Below are 19872 nucleotides of genomic sequence, written 5' to 3' on the forward strand. Positions count from 1 at the left end.
GGATGCAAGAGCAGTGGCAACACACAGGGAGGTATCAATAACAACAGCGGCAATGCACTGGCTCTCAAACATTTTCATGTCAAGGACCCCCCAAATTGGTATGCTTGTATTTGGCCCCACATCCCCATCTGAAAAGAAGATTTGTGTTGTTAACATTTTGCAAGATTACTCAAAAATGTTCACAATGTTTTCACATATGAGAGCTCTTGTAAGCTTGTAGATCAGCTGTTTTTGAATAGCCAAGACCCCCTGGCACCCCTTCAAGGACCCTCACTTTGAGAACCACAGGCTTAATGCCATATAGCACTCAGTTTTACAAATTAAACCCGGGCAGTTACCAAGGATACCGATTCATGCTAGGCATCAGAGTCGTTAGTCAATACAGTTTCTCTCTCTCTCTCTCTCTCTCTCTCTCTCTCTTTCGGTGTTTGCCTGTCTCTTTCTCTCTCCCTCCCTATATCTCTCTCTATCTATCATGTCTCTTTCTGTCTCTCTTTCTCTTTCTCTGTCTCTATTTCTCTTTCTCTCTCGCACCCCTCTCTCTCTCTTTCTGTTACACCCCCCTCTCTTTCTCTCCATCTCCCCTTGCTTCTCATCTCCACTTCATTGCCTAACACTCCTCTGCTCTCAACCTCTCTTGTTTCATTCTCTCGCTCTCCCTCTCTCTCTCTCTCTCAAACCCTGTGTGGAAGGTTGAAAAACACGGATCAAAAGACCTACCGTAATGTTGTTTTGATGCTCCAGTTTCATGGAACAATCTACAACTCACAATAGAAAGAATTTCCCAATATCCTACGAACAATTTAACCCATTAAACTGTTATCCCTATCCCACTATATACATGTATTATGTAACTGTTAGATTTCTGTGTGTGTACTGTGTGAGTGATCTCGACAGCATTTCAAATTAGGGCAAACATCAATGCTCTTTTCGAGAATACACAGGTTTCAGTCAATCACTCGATCCTCATGCTCTTATCCGTAGGTGTTAAACCCAATGGGATGGGATGCCTTCGGCCTCCCGGCGGAGAACGCCGCTATCGAGAGAGGCCTGGATCCCGAGGAGTGGACGAAGAGGTACATGAAAGTCCTGTCATTCACATCCTGCACAGTAAAAGCCTCGTGTCAGGCAGTGTATCCATTTGTAACTCATTGGCCCATTTGGTTTAATTTGTACACAGTGTACAGTGGTTTTGGTTCCCAAACTTTTTCATGTCTCGGACCCCCAAATTGATACTAATTAGCCCGCGGACCCCCATTCGAAATGATATTCCAGGGACCCCCATAAGAGAAGATTTTTACGGCTCTTGCAGTGATTCTCAACCTGTTCAAGGACCCCCAGTGTGACATGCATTAGTCAGTCTACATACCCCCATTTAATGGCATTTCTATGGGACCCTAATTTATATTGTAAAATCAATGTTAATTTAAATCTGTGTACAAATGGAACCAAATAGACAATTAGAGTCCATTTGCTTCCAAACTATCATTTAGCTGGGGACCCTCTGGAACTCCCTCAAGGACCCCTGGGGGTCCCCGGAACCCACTTCTGGAACCACTGCTCTAGGTTATATGTTTTGGTAAAAAAAAGATAGTAATCATTGCTATATTGTTCAGTAACCGGTTTCTCACAGTCTCTCCACCTCCATAGTCAACTAAAAACACATTTTCACGTGGATCACCATTCTTTAGCTTAAATTTGATATGTTAAAATTGGAAAATTGATTTGGGCTGATTTATTTGCTTCTTCATCAATTCAATTTCACTTATTATCCTGTGTCCTGTATGAGTTCTCTCTCCTGTTTGGTATGAGTTTTCTGTTTATTAAAGAGCTAGAGAGACTAGGAGAACCCTGTTACTGTGCAAACACTATATCGGTGATTAGCATGGGAATATACAGATTTGTATCCCTTTATTTAACAACAATAAAAATATAATCTTACAGTGGCTTTAACACTAAGCATTTTGAAGTGTACTTTGTTTGTCGTCCCTGCTGTTGGGCAGAAACCTCCTACCTCCATAAACTTTGTGTACAGACCGATTCAGAAACGGGTCCCATGGTCGCAGGCAACGTATTTCCTGTAGGCGGAGCCGACATAGCTGCGGTGTAACACCGCACCTCTTCTACTACAGTGAATGGAAAAGTTAGTCTGCTCAAACATTACTCTTTTACCTGCTTTTTACTAACACTAACTTTATAAAGATGCCCAGAACAATGATGAACCTGTGTAGTTTATGGCTGCTTCAACAGTGGTGGCAACATTCAACTTTGGAGAGAAACGGAAATGTCAAATACACCACACCGCACCGCGGTGTGTGAGACCAGAGCTGGCTGAGAGGAAGCAGTGAAAGGTCCTGAAAGATACATAATGTCAGTCTTACACAATACCCAAGCTTTCTGTTGTATGAACACAAGGCTGTTGTACTTTATACCTAATTGAAATGCATAATAATAATCATCATAATAATAATGTGTCAAATAAATCCCAAATCTATTTGGTCACTGTTACACTGCACTGATGTACTTGACTTGAGTAGCCTAATATGATGTCTTGTAAATGATAAAAATACATTATTATTATGGTATTATTATTATTATTATTAAGCATTTAAAGTATGAGGTACTGTATAAAGTACAGCAGCCTTGTGTTCATACAAAAGAAAGAAAGGGCACTTCAGCGGGACCGTTTAGTTTGTTTCCAAACGGACCGCGGAGCGGTTCAACACAGTCTGACTTTATAGAGGACCAAATATTGGAAGTTAACCAAAATAGCCGTCGGGTGTCAGCAGTTGTGACTAAGTAGCCTTGCCGAACCATGGGGCCCATAGGGCAGGAGCCTATCTCCTGTTTCTGTAGCGTGAGGCAGCTTGATGTACATGTACATGATGTATACCCCCTGGACATGATGCTAGTATGTCGCAGGGACGTACCCCCAATCCAACCCTTGATGCTGAGTGTCAAGCAGGGAGGCACTGGGTCCCATTTTTACAGTCTTTGGTATGACCCGGCCGGGGATCGAACCCCCGACCTCCCAGTCTCAGGGTGAACACTCTAACCACAAGGCCACTGAGCTGGTTCAGCAGTTGTGACTGAGGCTGGATTAATACAGTAATTAGTTCTAATGTCTTTCTTACGGGAATGGGGAATCACTAGAATATTGATATATCATGACAGCTGATCTATCTTCATGAGCTGCAATATACACGTTAACTTTATCCTATAGTTTAGCTCAGCGCGCAAATTGAGCTGGTGTGGTACAGTGAATGGAAATGGGTTTGAAAGCGCCCTTGACATTATGCATCTTTCAGGACCTTTCACTGCTTCCTCTCAGCCAGCTCTGGTCTCGGACACCGCGGTGCGGTGTATTTGACATTCCGTTTCTCTCCCAAGTTGAATGTTGCCACCACTGTTGGAGCAGCCATAAACTACACTGAACAGAACGATGTTCTGGGCATCTTTATAAAGTTAGTGTTAGTAAAAAGCAGGTAAAAGAGTAACGTTTGAGCAGACTAACATCAGTCACTTTTCCATTCACTGTAGTAGAAGAGGTGCGGTGTTGCAACACAGCTATGTCGGCTCTGCCTACAGGAAATACGTTGCCTGAGACCATGGGACCCGTTTCTGAATCGCTCTATATTACAGCGTCGCACAAAAGCATCGAAAGTAGCAGATCCGCAAGCTGGAAACGCTGCGTGCGAGACACGTTTCCAGCTTGTACATCTGCTATTTTGAATTTGAATCTGAAAAGTACCATTTTTGGACATTATGAGGTTTTAACCCGACGGCAACGATAAATTGTCCAATTTATTCTGTCACATTTGATCCTCATTGTGTCCTGTCCTGTCCCTTCCTGCAGTAACATATTTCTGTCCTGTCCCTTCCTGCAGTAACATCGCCTCCATGCGGGAGCAGCTTGACAGCCTGGGGCTCTGCTTCAACTGGGATCGGGTGAGTAGGGGTAGGGGGCGGGGCTAGATCTGAGACCTTGTAAAGCTCACAATGAGTACGTTTTACATGAGGAAAATTGGACTCATGTATACACTCATTCGGATTTAAGTTCATTCTGGTCTTTCTGAGCACGCTCATTTCCAAGGCGCTCCAAATTCAAGGCGCTTCCAATGCTGTCAGCCCGCTGATCAGTGATCACACATGCACATGTGCACGCACGCACACAGTTTCAAGCATACGCTATTATCGCTATAATAATCTATCCGCTATAATAATCTATCCTATCCCCTTAAACTATTATATAACTTGCCTATTCCAAGTTGCAACCTAGACGTCGATGAAACATAACGGCTTGCGCAATTTGCATTGATGAGCAGCTGCAATTAAACACCCAATTTATTCTCTGGTAAACAGCTTACAGTGTTGCGCCCGGTATATATTTAATGCCATGCCATGATGATGATGCGGACATAGATGGATGCGGCAGCCACAAGTTCAATAACTCTGTCTCTATAGGTTCAAGCCTGGATTATCTTTCATCGCACAATGTTGTTGTGCAGATAACATTATGCGATGTACAAGACCACAGATGGGACACGTTGTCAGCCTGTAGATCAGCTCTTGCCTCTTACACAATGTACGTGCATTGTGCAAAGACGAAGCACAAATAAATCAATAATAGCCTCGTGAGCCGCATCAGAAAAGTACAAAATGAGATGATCACCTTCCCAGCGGAAACGTAAAGACGTAAACATATATGCCCGCCCCTATCCAATCAGAAGCCTTCCCAGCCCCAAAGCTACAGGTACTGCGGAATGAAATGATGGGATTTAAAAGTATCGTCCATGTAAACACTCATTCGGAATGACCATTTCCCATGTAAACTCGTAGCAAAAAACATTACTTACGAATTATTTTATTCTGAAGTATTTATTCGGAATACAAGCCGTCATTGTCTCGCATTGCGTAGATCGCAATATTTGCTCAGTCAGTGGTTCCCAGCTTTTCTGGCTCAATCAGGGCCCACTAGAAAATCTCGAAAGCTTTCTAAAGGTTTTATAAATATTTAATCCAGTATTAAGTTGTGACCTTTTTTTTTAACATACAAGGTTCCGCCAGAAAGCAACTATAATCGTCTCTGGGAGGTTGGATGTCCAAAACTGTTACTTTTCAGGATTCAAATTCAGACGAAAATGTAAAAAGAACCACCACTCATCTGCTGAAAAAACTTAAGAGAGGTGCTGGAGCCACAAAGGGAACATGAGAAAAATAAAGGGAAGCTCCGCACACTATATAGGATTCAAATTAAAAAACATCAAAATGGGCAGATCTTTGTACAAGCTCAAAATGCGTCACTTTGCGCTGCATTTCGAGCTAGTGGATCTGTTACTTTTGATGCTTTAGTCAGTAGGGTGATGTTAATTTTAGGCGGGAAAAAAAGCTAGGGACAGCAAGGGTATACTGTACATGTGGGCCTGTGTGTGTAGCTACCTACTATGTACTATATACTGTACATGTGGGTCTGTGTGTGTAGCTACCTACTATGTACTATATACTGTACATGTGGGCCTGTGTGTGTAGCTACCTACTATGTACTATATACTGTACATGTGGGTCTGTGTGTGTAGCTACCTACTATGTACTATATACTGTACATGTGGGTCTGTGTGTGTAGCTACCTACTATGTACTATATACTGTACATGTGGGTCTGTGTGTGTAGCTACCTACTATGTACTATATACTGTACATGTGGGCCTGTGTGTGTAGCTACCTACTATGTACTATATACTGTACATGTGGGTCTGTGTGTGTAGCTACCTACTATGTACTATCTACTGTACATGTGGGCCTGTGTGTGTAGCTACCTACTATGTACTATATACTGTACATGTGGGCCTGTGTGTGTAGCTACCTACTATGTACTATATACTGTACATGTAGTCCTGTGTGTGTAGCTACCTACTATGTACTATATACTGTACATGTGGGCCTGTGTGTGTAGCTACCTACTATGTACTATATACTGTACATGTGGGTCTGTGTGTGTAGCTACCTACTATGTACTATATACTGTACATGTGGGCCTGTGTGTGTAGCTACCTACTATGTACTATATACTGTACATGTAGTCCTGTGTGTGTAGCTACCTACTATGTACTATATACTGTACATGTGGGTCTGTGTGTGTAGCTACCTACTATGTACTATATACTGTACATGTGGGCCTGTGTGTGTAGCTACCTACTATGTACTATATACTGTACATGTGGGTCTGTGTGTGTAGCTACCTACTATGTACTATCTACTGTACATGTGGGCCTGTGTGTGTAGCTACCTACTATGTACTATATACTGTACATGTGGGCCTGTGTGTGTAGCTACCTACTATGTACTATATACTGTACATGTGGGCCTGTGTGTGTAGCTACCTACTATGTACTATATACTGTACATGTGGGTCTGTGTGTGTAGCTACCTACTATGTACTATACTAGAATTTCGCCCGGCTTCGCCGGGCTCATCCCAGTGTCGTTGCAATAACAGAAAGTGTTTTTTATTTCTCATAAATACGCAAACATGGTGAAACAACTACAGTCACAGAGAGCAGTGGCAAGGTAGCTGCTGCCTGCTAACGATGCAAACAACAGCCTTGCCTGTCGTGTGTGTGTGTGTGTGTGGGGGGGGGGGATAGCACTAATTTTCGACATTTTACTGTGTCATAAATATGTACATCTGTAGCCTATATTGTGATTACATTTGACCGTACATTTGACTCTTGTGTTATATTCTTGTGAAATATTCAGTAAAGTATTGTGGTGAAATATTCACCCCAAGTTGATAAGATATGCAGAGAATATAATAGCAAGAAGCCCCAGTTTGAAATGCATTAGGCCACAGACCCCCATTTGATACCATTTGCTCTCTGGGAAAATCAGGGTCCATTTGGTTCCATTTGTATGCTCTTGGAGTATGATGACTGTGCTAACAGTATTATCATCAAATATGTCTCAGTTTGAAGATTCAAAAAAACATATTTCATATGTGTGAGCTTGTAAAGTCGAACGTTCAACCTAGAGACAGTGTTGCCAAGTCTGATCATTATAAGCTACTTTGGACTTGTTTATCTATTGGTAGTCCTTGACATGGAAATGTTTGAGTTCCACTGCTCTGAAACAACATTAGACAACAAAGTGTGACAGTCAACACTATAATTGATTATTTTAAGACTAATTTCCGGACCATTTCTGATTTACCTACTTTGAACTGGCCTATTAACATTTTTATAGACCTGGTTGCTTGTTTCACTCTCACATCCACGATATGTGGCAACCCTGGTCCCTGGTTTGTTTTGCGTGTGGATGTTGTTTTGTGTTGCTTTAGCATCTTTAGCACAGTATCTATCACAGGGTGCAGCAGCTGCTGCTGTCATGAAAACGCAAGTTTCTGTCCCAGAAGCTCACGTTAGGTCTGCGCACACTGTACGTTGCTATGGCAAGCTGTCATCAAATGCTGCTAACGTTGTGGTCAGCACTGTTAGCATGTGTGCTATCAGGCAAAAGCTGAGATAGATATAAAACTACTGGCCAAAATGTCATACAAAACACAACCCCTCAAATCGGAATGTGATTGTGACCTACAGACCATCATGATTTGCTTGCTGGACCTATAAATAATTTATTTGCATTAAATTGCCACTCGCCTTAGCCTGCATGCCTATTCTGTGTCTCTGTGTGTGTGTGTGTGTGTGTGTGTGTATGTGTGTGTGTGTGCGCGTGTGCGCAAGACAGACGTGCGTGTGTGTGCAGGCTGAGAGCTGCTGACTGTGATTGACGTGTGAGCTGGATAAATCAGTGAGAGTTGGAAAAAGCGCACGCAGAGCCAACTCGCAGGCAGTGCCTCAGGCCAGATGCCTGAGAATCGGCACAGGATTCTCTGGGTCACCAGTGTTGGTGTGACACACACGGCTTCCACATTTAGCTTCATACTGGGTGAAAGTGGCGTTCCAAAAATTATTTTTCCCCTCGGAATTCTTATTCACAATGAGATGGAGTTGAGGTGTTTGTGTTTGCTTGCTGGAGCTATAATTAATGTATTTGCATTAAATGTCCACTCGCGCATCGAAGTAAAAAGCAAGATGGCCGATTGTGAGACTGAAAAGTAGCTGTGGGGGCGGGCCTGGAGGGCCTATGAGAACACGGAACAGTGTTGCCAGGTTTGCGAATTGTAAGCGAGTTGTAGTGTGTGTAAGTAGCCTGGTTAAAAGGCCTTGTTTCTGCCCGTGTTGGGGCAACAGAACATGTCGACCAGTTTTGTTAACCGCTTTTGGTCAGGTGACCAACTCCACAAATGTTAAATTAGATACTGTACATGTGGGCCTGTGTGTGTAGCTACCTACTATGTACTATATACTGTACATGTAGTCCTGTGTGTGTAGCTACCTACTATGTACTATATACTGTACATGTGGGCCTGTGTGTGTAGCTACCTACTATGCCATTGTCCTGACCACAGCTCTATCTGACAGGAAGTGACCACCTGTTCCCCAGACTACTATCGGTGGACCCAGTACCTGTTTGTCAAGCTCTTCAACGCAGGACTGGCTTATCAGAAAGAGGTAAGTCTGGTGGGGCACCGATGGCTTATATGGGTCTATATGGGTTAACCCATATAGGGGGTCTATATGGGTTGACCCATATAGACCTGAGGCCTGTTTTGAAAGACCCCTTCTAAAACCTGAGGGAGTTTTATGAAAGACACTCTTGAATGCACACGGTACCTGGCTTCAGAGATAAAGTAACTTTTTTTTAAAAACTCTTTATTTTAGGATTTTTGAATATGCAAGACAGACAAAAAAGACAAACAAGACATACAATAGGACAGAAACATCAACAGTAAAAACAAAAGACAAAAAAAACAAGAGGTCATGGGATGTACAACAGCAGCAATACATATTACAGATTTTTGGGTTCCTTACATTCAATGACAACCGGAAAGACACCACCCATATTCACTCCACATCCACCCCCCCAGCTAAGTACTCTGTCCATTTCTCCCATCTTCTTTCACCCAGCTCTTTTTGCAGTCTTAACGAATAGGTCATCTGTTCTAGGTGATGCAGTTGTTTCACAATGTTGATAAATAGGTCGGCAGTAGGACAGTTCTTTTGTAACCAATTTCTTGTAATAGCTTTTTTGCTTGCTACAAGTAGAATCTTAAGTAAGTAGGAGTCATCCCGATTTAGCCCGTCTGGGAGTTGTCCTAGGTACATTTTTCTTCCTATAGCCTCAGACGGTGTGTTAGTTTCTCCATAAAATGAATCTCCTGAATCAAGTCCTCCCATTGTCCCTGTGTTGGAGGTTCCATCTGTCCCCATTTTCTTGTGATAGCTTTCTTTGTTTACCAAATATCTATCCTCTCCTCGAATCTTACCCCCCATCAAGTTTCCTAAATACAAAACATCACACTTCATAGGCACCTCATATCCCAATATCTTTTGTATCTGCTCATGTATCATTTTCCAAAACTCATCAATTTTGGGACATTTCCAAAAAACATGTGAGTGATCTACATTTGCATCCCCACTGTGATCATAGTTTATGTAATGTGTGGTCAGTGGTGTGAAGACTTTAGATGTGAGGTACTGTCACAGAGAAGATAAGGGGATCAGCTTAGCTGTAGCTGATTGAAGGACATGAAAATTCAGAATGCTGGCCATGAGCCAAATCTTTGAGTCGTAATCAGTGGGGAACAGATGTCTAGACTGCAGATTTAAATCGGCGCATTTAATGCCATGTCTTACTGTAGTCCAGGGCAGGGTCTTCAACAGGGTGTCCGGGACCCCTAGGGCGTTCTCAGAGTTATACTACAGCCACATATTTGTGTGATAGGATATTTGTTTTACATTAACCACTTGAACCCTAGCATCCCTCTTCTGAGAAAAACTTTAGTACAACCTACAACGCCTCACATGGCGAGGCTTTGTGAGCTTGTAGTCGTCTTTTGTTTGGCAGAGAGGTTTTGCCATGGGCGACGGGCGTCACACCCATATATGGTGGTGAGTACGACGCGACACCTCCACTCTCTCAGATCTGTGATGTCATCCCCACTTTGACTGACTGTTTTTTGTTTTGTTTTTTCTGCTTGGATGCCCGTGATGGTTTATTATGATCCAAATAGAAAAGATAGAAAAACCCTGCTGTGATTGGACAACTCGGTTTCCCCTATATGAAAGTCTATTGGCTGTTGATTGTGTTCAATTTAGGTCAAAAAAGATGGTAAAAAAACCCCAAAGATTGTATGCACGCGCGATAAGCCGATCATTGTACTGCAGCACTAAACTGTCCCTGCATTTTATGTATGTGTTGATGACATCATCAAGATGGGATTCACAATGTTTCATGATTTTATTTTCAGACCTCCAGTTCTAGGAAACACAGAATGGGGGGACTTTTTTTATTTATTATTTCCACACAACAGCTCTAGGTATATTAATGACATAGTAAAATGTTGAAAATGAGTGGTATTCCCCTTTTAAGTCGCTCAGGATATGAGCGTCTGCCAAATGCTTAATTAGAGATTGTAAATGTAACGTAAATCAACTTACAATACAGTATGTACAGTATGTGTTGTGTTGTGTGTTCTAGGCTCTGGTGAACTGGGATCCAGTGGATCACACCGTGTTGGCTGATGAGCAGGTGGATGAGAGTGGGCGCTCCTGGAGGTCTGGGGCTCTAGTGGAGCACAAGCTGCTTAAGCAGTGGTTCATCAAGACAACCAACTATGCCAAGGTGTGTGTGTGTGTGTGTGTGTGTGTGTGTGTGTGTGTGTGTGTGTGTGTGTGTGTGTGTGTGTGTGTGTGTGTGTGTGTGTGTGTGTGTGTGTGTGTGTGTGTGTGTGTGTGTGTGTGTGTGTGTGTGTGTGTGTGTGTGTGTGTGTGTGTGTGTGTGTGTGTGTGTGTGGAAAGGCGCTATATAAATGCACCATTTATTCAGTCAGACACATTATAGCCTACACTTTTGTAAGGTTCTTGTTTAACTAAAATTAACGTGTACAGTTCAGAGAAATGTAACAAGAAAGTGTTACCTCATTTATTAGTTTGCTTTTCGAATCTCAATTTTTACAGTCGAAAATGTGGTTATTTCTTTACATTTTTATATATATTTGAATAATGGAATATTCATTGTGTGAATCAAGCCACTCACTTAGACTAGTTTCCTTTGACAAAGACTTACGGTAATCTTTGTCAAGTCTGTTGAGCTGGCATCAACAGACTCCTGTGACGTCAATCAAGGCTGCCACTTCAGTAGCAAGCAGCAGCTCTGCAATCACCACCGCAGAGACGAGACTGGCCTCCCCCGGCCATGTGGTGGCAAAGACACAGAGACACTCTCTGGCTGATATTCTGACAGGCAGACAGATAGGCTGGCAGGCAGGCAGTATAGCCCTATGACAATTTATTACATAATCACAATTATTTGAGATAATCACAATAAGTTTTTGCATAATCGTCATAATCATCTTCATGTTGAAAAATGTTCAGCTTGTAGATTGGCTATTTCCATTAAGTTATTAAATTGCGTTATTAGTTATTTTTCATATCTCCCCTGTGCACCTTTTGTTTACAAAAGCCAAGTGAAATTGCCCAAGCAGGCAGGCAGGCATGCAGGCTACAACCTGACCGATGCCAGCTTTTTGGGTTCAATCCAAATTTGGAGAGTGCCAATAGGCCAGCAGGCAGGCAGGCAGCATTGTGAGCTTGTAGATCAGCTATTTTCAAATTGCCAAAGTGTATTGGCTGGCAGGCAGGTAGGTAGGCAGGCAGCTTTGCGACATTCTGAACTCATGGATAAGGTATTTTCAAATTGCCAAAGTATATTGGTCTGAAGTGGTTTCATAATAATAATTAGGCCTGGGCCAGCGTAACGGTCAGGTTCAAGTCTCCTGGGCCAGCGTAACGGTCAGGTTCGAGTCTCCTGGGCCAGCGTAACGGTCAGGTTCGAGTCTCCTGGGCCAGCGTAACGGTCAGGTTCGAGTCTCCTGGGCCAGCGTAGCGGTCAGGTTCAAGTCTCCTGGGCCAGCGTAGCGGTCAGGTTCAAGTCTCCTGGGCCAGCGTAACGGTCAGGTTCGAGTCTCCTGGGCCAGCGTAACGGTCAGGTTCAAGTCTCCTGGGCCAGCGTAGCGGTCAGGTTCAAGTCTCCTGGGCCAGCATAACGGTCAGGTTCAAGTCTCCTGGGCCAGCGTAGCGGTCAGGTTTGAGTCTCCTGGGCCAGCGTAGGCATTTCCTGTCAATTTACTGTGTATCTGTCAAAAGCAAAAAAGCCCTGAAATTCTACAAATTAACTAGTAATGGAAGTAGTGCGATGTAGTCGAGTAGGAAGTATTGAAAACTGGAAATACTCCAGTAAAGAATACTTTGATATTGTACCCGGAGTACTTAGTTTCTTTCCATCACTGCAGAGAGGTTGATGATATGCTGGAGCCACCAGGCACTCAGGTCTCAGGTGAAATGACCCTCTCACATCCCATTGAGATGCACAGCAGTCATCCAAGTGGAAACGTCACATGCACTTTCTGAGCCAATACATAAACGTGTACACGTGTAAAGGTTATGCATTGCATGGGCTTCATACATAATGTAACACTGTAACACATAAGCACAGAGTGAGCCAGCCTTCTTAGGCAAGATGATTGAAGCATGGAGCGGGGCCTGCAACTATCCATTATCCATTCTATTGATTACTTTTTACCTTTCCATTTCCAATAATCAAGAAGCCAGTTTAATTTTTGTATCTACAGCTTTTGTCCACACACGTCTAATATTTGCCATTGACAATGAAAGGAGAAATTAGGTCATATGTGCCTCAAATATGACGTAAATTGTGGCAACACAAACATTAAATGCCATTGACAATGAAGGGAAAATGTACGTCATATGTAGACGAGCAAATCGGCTAACCAATTGCATAAATTCAGTTGTTCATCAGATGATGTATGATGATGTAGCATTCGCTACGTCCTGTATGCTATTATTAGCGAATGCTACAATTATGTATAATGTTAAGAGCGCCCCTCACTTCACACGGGTGTGATTTCTTTTTAAATATATCAATGAATCGCTTAACCCTTTAAGCATCATTTTTGTCACACAAAAACATTGAAAATTGCAGATCTACAAGTTCCCAACGTGTTGCATTGGGATACGTTGGGAGCTTGTAGATCCACTATTTTATTTATTTATTTTTTAATTTAAATTGTGTCTCTAGTGTTGACATGCCCAAAATAGGGATAAAAGTCCCTCTAAAAGTATGTGAGAATTATTTTATAAAACCATCGATTATTGTAAATGTTGCACCCTGCAGCTAAATCCATAAAAAAGAAAGAAAATAATGCTTTACCCACTTATGTTATTATATCATCACTGTCGGGCAAAAACCTCTTATATTTTTGCGGTGTTTTTTTGAAAAGTTATGACCTACTTGATCATACTACGGTGTCACACAAACATACTGCCCATACAGATCTGCTTCTGTTGCTATTTTTGATTTTGAATCTTGGACATCCACCTGCCTTGATTATTTATCAAAGAATATCATTGCCTAAATATTTTTTGAAAAATATCATTGCCTAAATTTTTATTTTTATTTATTGAAAGCACAAATGGTCATCCCCACAATATCATCACAATATTGAAGTATTTGGTCAAAAGTATTGTGATACAAAATTGGAAATGGAAATGTTCTCTCTTCTGATTGGATGAAATTGGCAACCCATCTGAAAGTGTATTTTCTGTTTACTGAAGAGGTGGAGGGAGCCCGTGTTACTGAATATAAACAAGATCTATACTAGCAATGATTACTATCTGAATAGGGCTTTAAATCTTTACCAAAACATATCACTTAAACTACAGCACATTTAACATAAATACAACACTCCTTATTATATTGTCCTTTTCAGCAGTGTAGCCATAGATGCGTGACATTTGTGTCTACATTGTTCGGTCACAGAAACTATAAAAAAATAATCTGGTATTGAATCAATACCAGATTCCTTTTATCAATACTATTGATGAAAGGAATCGACAAGCTCTGAGGCGTACTGTACCGTATCGAGTCACTGAGTCAACCATTCCTGTTGTGGATTCCCGTCTCTATCTGTACCGCGGAGAATGGAGATTATAAACTCATAAGAGTGTGTTCACTCCCAAAGGAAATTACTCTGTTCAGTACAGGTCTACTAAAGGACGAGAGGCATTAAAGATGTCCGTGTTAATTTATTCAAAGACTTGGAAGTCCATCCCCAGTAGAAATGTCAATGAATGTGAATTACACATCCAGCCTTGGTTTGGATGTTGTGATGTGAACCATGCACTGTACGACCTGGCTTGAGCTTCATGTGTATCGACTATTTTTGCTGTTATAAAAACTTTTATTTTTTAACTTTATTGAAAGTTTAAATTAAGGTTTGAAGCAGAACTATGTAACTTTACACTTTTACCCTGGAATTGAACCCTTTTCCTGAACAAGTGCTGACATTCTTTTACCATAATAGAGCAGGCCTGCTTGCTCAGGAGATTAATTGAATCTTGACCATCAGGACAAAAGTTGTCAGCCTGTCAGGTGAGACATGACCTTTGACAGGATCTAAATGTGTCAATAGAAGAGCAGAGAGACAAAATACAACCACCCCAATTGTAACTGATATTGTATTAACATTTTGGGCGGGAACCCCTTTTGGTGTTTTAACTAAGCCTTATGTTATACTTAACCCATTCTGACCGGGCACCCATTTTGGTGTTAGCATCATGTTATGCTTTAGCTATTGAAAAATAGCAGATCTACAAGCTCATAGCGCGCCACCGAGTGGCGCGCTACGAGCTTGTAGGTCTGCTATTTTAGAAAAATCGAAGAGCGACTGACATTTTTAGAATCTGATCTCAGGTCAGAATGGGTTAATCAGACCAGTGTGTGTCCAGTGGAAACCTCGTATGAATCTGATCTCAGGTCAGAATGGGTTAAGCTATTGAAAAATAGCAGAAAAATAGCAGATCTACATAGTGCGCCACCGAGTGGCGCGCTATGAGCTTGTAGGTGTGCCCCGCGTCCGAAACGGTTGAGGTATTATGATATCCAAAATCCCAGATATCTGGTCTCACCATATTGCATGGCTTGCAGTTTCGAGCACTGGCTCTCAACCTGTGGGCTGGGGCGACACTGGTGGGCCGTGAGGGTATTACAAGTAGGCCCCTAAAACACTAGATTGAACCACCTAAACCCCATATGGTCCCTCAGGGCTCTATACTAGTTATGTTGAGCTTATTGATCTGCTACTTTCAGCAAAAGCTTTCACCACAATACGGATGCCAGGGTTTAAGTGGGTAGATAATGTAACAATAAAACATAAAAAAGAATAATGTAAAAACTAAAAAAAACTTTAAACCTTAATAAATTGCTTTCATAATGATACCAATAAATAAGAACATAAAGTATCCTACATTGATTCCATTGATCCAAGCCAGAATATAATCGTTGATCATTAAAATAAACATTCAACTCACCCACGCAGCCCATCCACGAAACCCACCCAGCCGGGGGGGGGGGGGGGGGGGGGGGGGGGGGGGGGGGGGGGGGGGGGGGAGGGGGAGGGGGGGAGGGGAGGTGTGAGTGTGTGAGGGTGTGTGTGTGTGTGCGCGCGAGAGCGAACTTACTGTTCATTTTACAATTTGAAGATCGATATCCGGATCCAACTATCCAGTCCGGGTCTTGTTGAGGGGCACTAGGGGCAGATAAAAGTGAGGACGCAAATTGTGATTGGCCAAAATGAGATGATTTTTCGTAATTCAAATAGCTAAATCAACATGACACATTTTGTGTTTTTTAATGCTGTTCTGGGTTTTGTGATGTTATACATTGGCAGAATCAGCTTTGTTTGCACTCTCTTATGCACTAATGGTGACGTTGAGACCTGGTTCACTGTGCAACGTTTGTCAATGACGACGTATTATTTTTGGATGATCAATTTCTAATGAAGGGAGCAACGGAGCAAGATATCTCGCCAATTGGATGAGTTACTGCACATCATCAACACAACCAAACCTGTGAGTGTCATTGGCTTCTTGCAAAATCTAGGCCAAGCATCAGTGTTGCCATGTCCGCTTATTGTAAGTGACTTTAAGCTTGTTTTTCTTTGCTTCTAAATACATATTGACAGGTGCAGATCTGGTAGATCGGCTATTTTCAAATAGTCTGTCCAAATAAGTGGTGGTAACTTGCTTCTTTAGGGCTTGTTTTCGTAGATGAGGACGCTTAAATGTCTCTCACAAAATCTGGCAACTATTGCCCGGCATCCGTTTTCTGAGCGTCAGGCGGTGCGAGCAGCCAGTAACCACGCGCATGCCTGGTATACGAAGAGGGGCCTCACACACTGCACACACTGCACACACTGCACAGTGTGTTCCTGTGAGTCTAATTTACTGTGAGGAGGAGGAGGAGGAGGAGGTGTGAAGCAGGGAGGGAGGTCTCAAAGAGAGAGGAAGCCAAGAACGGCGAGAGGGCAGGGGAAGAAACGAGGAGGGATGTTAGAGCTGAGTGTGCGGTGCAAAATCACTCTAATTGGTTGTGTGTGTGTGTGTGTGTGTGTGTGTGTGTGTGTGGGGGGGGTAAATGTGTGCTGGTGTGAGAGATGATTCTTGTCCAGTAGCTGCTGATATAAGTCCTGTTGGGCGTCATCTGTGAACATAAAAGGACCCCATTCTAAATCTCGGACGGTGTATGAGATGCACAGAGTCATTTTCAGATGACAGACGTGTTTCACACATAATCACCCATTTGCACTCCACTCGCTCATACACGGTGACTCCTCACGACCCCGCATTGACCTGAAAATGTGTGTACATATTTCTTATCTGCTGCTCACCTCACACACCATCATCTCCATTAGCATGTCACAACGGTTGTGTGAAACCTTGTATGTCCAAAACTGTACTTTTTCATGTTCCAATATACTGTATCCAAAGTAGTTATTTAGCCACAAGCTCTTTATAAACACCTTCCTTTTCAAAATTGTTCATAATTTCTAGCCAATCTACAAGCTCAATACGTGGCATCTTTTGTGTTACACTATTGTATGTCAAAGTAGGAAATTAATTTAAGAAAAAAAAGAGATAAAAAGGTTTCTGCCGGACAGCAACAATGTGTTCTTTCCGAGAAAATGTGACAGACCGAGGAAGAGATGGCCAGGCCCGGACGGCTGGTGTAGCGTGTCAGGGGTTTGACTCCCGATCCTGACGACCTTTGCTGCGTGTCACTCCCCATCTCTCTCTCCATTTTTCTACTGTATGAGAACAAGAAAGAGAGCTTCATACAGTATGTATTTAGTTACTTTGAGATATCCAGCAAAGTGGGTTGAGTAGAGCTTAGTGTGCATAATGTGACCCGGTCCAGTCAGCTGCTTTGTCCAAATAAATTGGCTGTCATTCTGTAAAAGCCACAGTCGGGGAGAAAACGAACGAGGCAGAGACTTTATTCTACATACTCATTACTCAGACAGACGATTAGGAGTTTGTTCACTCTGTCCTGTTCACTCTGCAAGTAGAGCGGCAACTTTTTCTAATCTCCAACTCCTGTCTTTAACAAAGAAACAAAAAGGGGACTAGTGAGCTGTCTGACCTGTGTGTCGTCCGTCCGTCTGTCCTTGCAGCCTCTTCTGGACGCGCTGGCGGAGCTCCCAGAGTGGTACGGGGTCAAGTCCATGCAGGCCAACTGGATCGGCGACTGCACCGGATGCTTCTTTGACTTCAAGCTTAAGGTAGCTTGAGAGCCTCTCTCTCTCTCTCTCTCTCTCTCTCTCTCTCTCTCCTTCTCTCTGTCCATACATCCTATCCTATCTAACTATAAATGCACCAAGTCTCTGTACGTCTGTAATCCACATAACTGGAGAACCGTTCGCCCCACCGACACCTCCAAGTGATGTGATGTCAGAACAGGCCAGCTCCATTATGGAGATATAGGGGTGATCAGGTCCAGAGCCCGGATATATTTGTGATGTCAGAACAGGGGCCCTTTGTGGCAGTTCTGGACAACGGTGGGTCCGACCGACTGGACACCGGGCACTGCACCCCCTATGGTGGTGCAGTGCCCGGTGATTACACTGTGTGTGTGGTGGGTCTGTAATCCATGTAACTCGAGAACCACTCATCCGACCGACTTCAAATTGGGCACAGGCATTCCACACCACCAGAGGGAGTGCAGTGCTCGGTGTCGAGTCGGTCAGATACCCAGTTGTCCAGAATCACCACAAAAGGCTCTGGTCAGGCTTTGCCAGTGAACCTAATGAGTCCCCTCACCTGTAGATTCCATAAAACCCTTATGGTCTCGGGATACTTCATAAAAGCAATGGTTTAAAGGTGTTTAAGGTTTCAAAATGTGTCAACCTTTTTTGAAATGAGCAGATCTACAAGTTCAACACGCATCACATCGACACGCGTTGTGAGCTTGTACATTTGCTATCTCTTGCCTGTAGACCTGCTATTTCCGTTTTGTAATAAAGTGTGCAAAGCAACTACAGTAGTAACAAAATTATCAAATTTATTTATTAAGTAAAGTAAAAGTACCTCAAAATTGTACTTAAATACCGTACTTGAGTAAATGTACTTTGTTACCTGTCCCTATACAGTAGTTGCTCCGAAGATGTGAGCCTAAAAAATTAAATAAAGGCAATTTTTAAAGGTGTTATTCTCCAAGGTGTTGTTTTCTTCTCCGGCAGAGTGAGAAAAAGGCTTTGAAAGCCCAGCAGGAAGGTACTCTGTGATCAAGCCCCATTCTAGAAGTCTGCCTTCACTGTTGACTTATTCAGTTCCTCATTAAAACATCTTATCATATTTCTGGCGGAGAGGAAAGGGCAACGAGGCGTGCGTGCGTTTTGTATGGATGAAATTGTGTGAGTGCTTGTGTGTCTGTGAGTGTGTATTTGCATGGGTGAAATTGAGTGTGCGTGTGCAGGAAGGGGTTTGTCATAAATCAGGTGTAAAGCCAAGAGGAATAGGTAATTAAAAACTGGCCCAGAGGCCATTTAGGAGAGCTAGGCTTCCTTTTACATCTTTAATAATGTCAAGGCTTCTCTATCCACAGCCTATACGTGTTTGTCATCTGTCAGTTTAACAACATATCTATTTAGCATCTCAACGCCCCTTTTCTTTTCACCCGCCGTCCTCGAATAAGTTAGGTCTTTCCTTCTCTTCTTTTAAGTATATGTGTAACACATTAAGAACAAACATAATGAACAGTAGTCGGATTGAAAAGCATAATTTATGCTCTGTCTATTTCGGTGTCCAATGACATTAGTAGTCTCTTTGGTGACGCCTAATAGTCCTGCAGCCGGGGTTATGGGGTGGGGAATTTAGTATAAGGTATTTTTTTATTGGCCTAAAATATTGTAAACATTCATGAATCCACTTGCTGCTTTTAGCCCAAGGAGTGTTTTTTGTGCAAAACTAATGCTTGGAATGGATTCAGAATCATGAAAACCCCCTAGTTTGACATGTCACATGCTACTTAAGCAAAAGGAAAGTTTGACATTTTTGCCTGCCATAGGATGGTAGTGGGAGGGTCACAAGAAACCCCTATAAAAAATAGCCCAATAGTGACAGCCGGTCAGCAAGTGAATTCATGAATGAATGTATGTATTTGTATATAGACAATATTTTAGGCCAATAAAAAATACTCTATACCAAATTTCCTACTTTAAACAAAAGAAGCCTGTCGGCTGCCGGACTATAAGTAAGTACGTCTGTTGTCTCGTCAGAACTGACAGAGCCAACAGAATCGGGGAAGTACCACTGCAGTATGCACCATCTGTCGTACAAATTATGATTTCTCCCGTCCAACCCGGCCTGGCGGAGGAGACCTGTGCTCCACGGAGAAAACTT

The 19872-nt window shown here is 42.7% G+C and overlaps 1 protein-coding gene across 2 annotated transcripts in view; it reads left to right on the forward strand.

The window, feature by feature from the left end:
* Positions 1 to 19872, forward strand: part of lars2 (leucyl-tRNA synthetase 2, mitochondrial) — a 65899-nt gene that overhangs the window by 15322 nt on the left and 30705 nt on the right. For both annotated transcript variants that reach the window (XM_080767136.1, XM_080767135.1), the window contains exons 4-8: positions 985 to 1076; positions 3888 to 3948; positions 8476 to 8565; positions 10595 to 10738; positions 17646 to 17753. In XM_080767136.1, coding sequence (XP_080623262.1) covers positions 985 to 1076; positions 3888 to 3948; positions 8476 to 8565; positions 10595 to 10738; positions 17646 to 17753 — 495 coding nt within the window. The remainder of the gene's footprint in view (positions 1 to 984; positions 1077 to 3887; positions 3949 to 8475; positions 8566 to 10594; positions 10739 to 17645; positions 17754 to 19872) is intronic.

Source organism: Protomyctophum bolini (assembly GCF_963924005.1).
Source record: "Protomyctophum bolini genome assembly, chromosome: 7".
Classification (NCBI taxonomy): Eukaryota; Metazoa; Chordata; class Actinopteri; order Myctophiformes; family Myctophidae; genus Protomyctophum; species Protomyctophum bolini.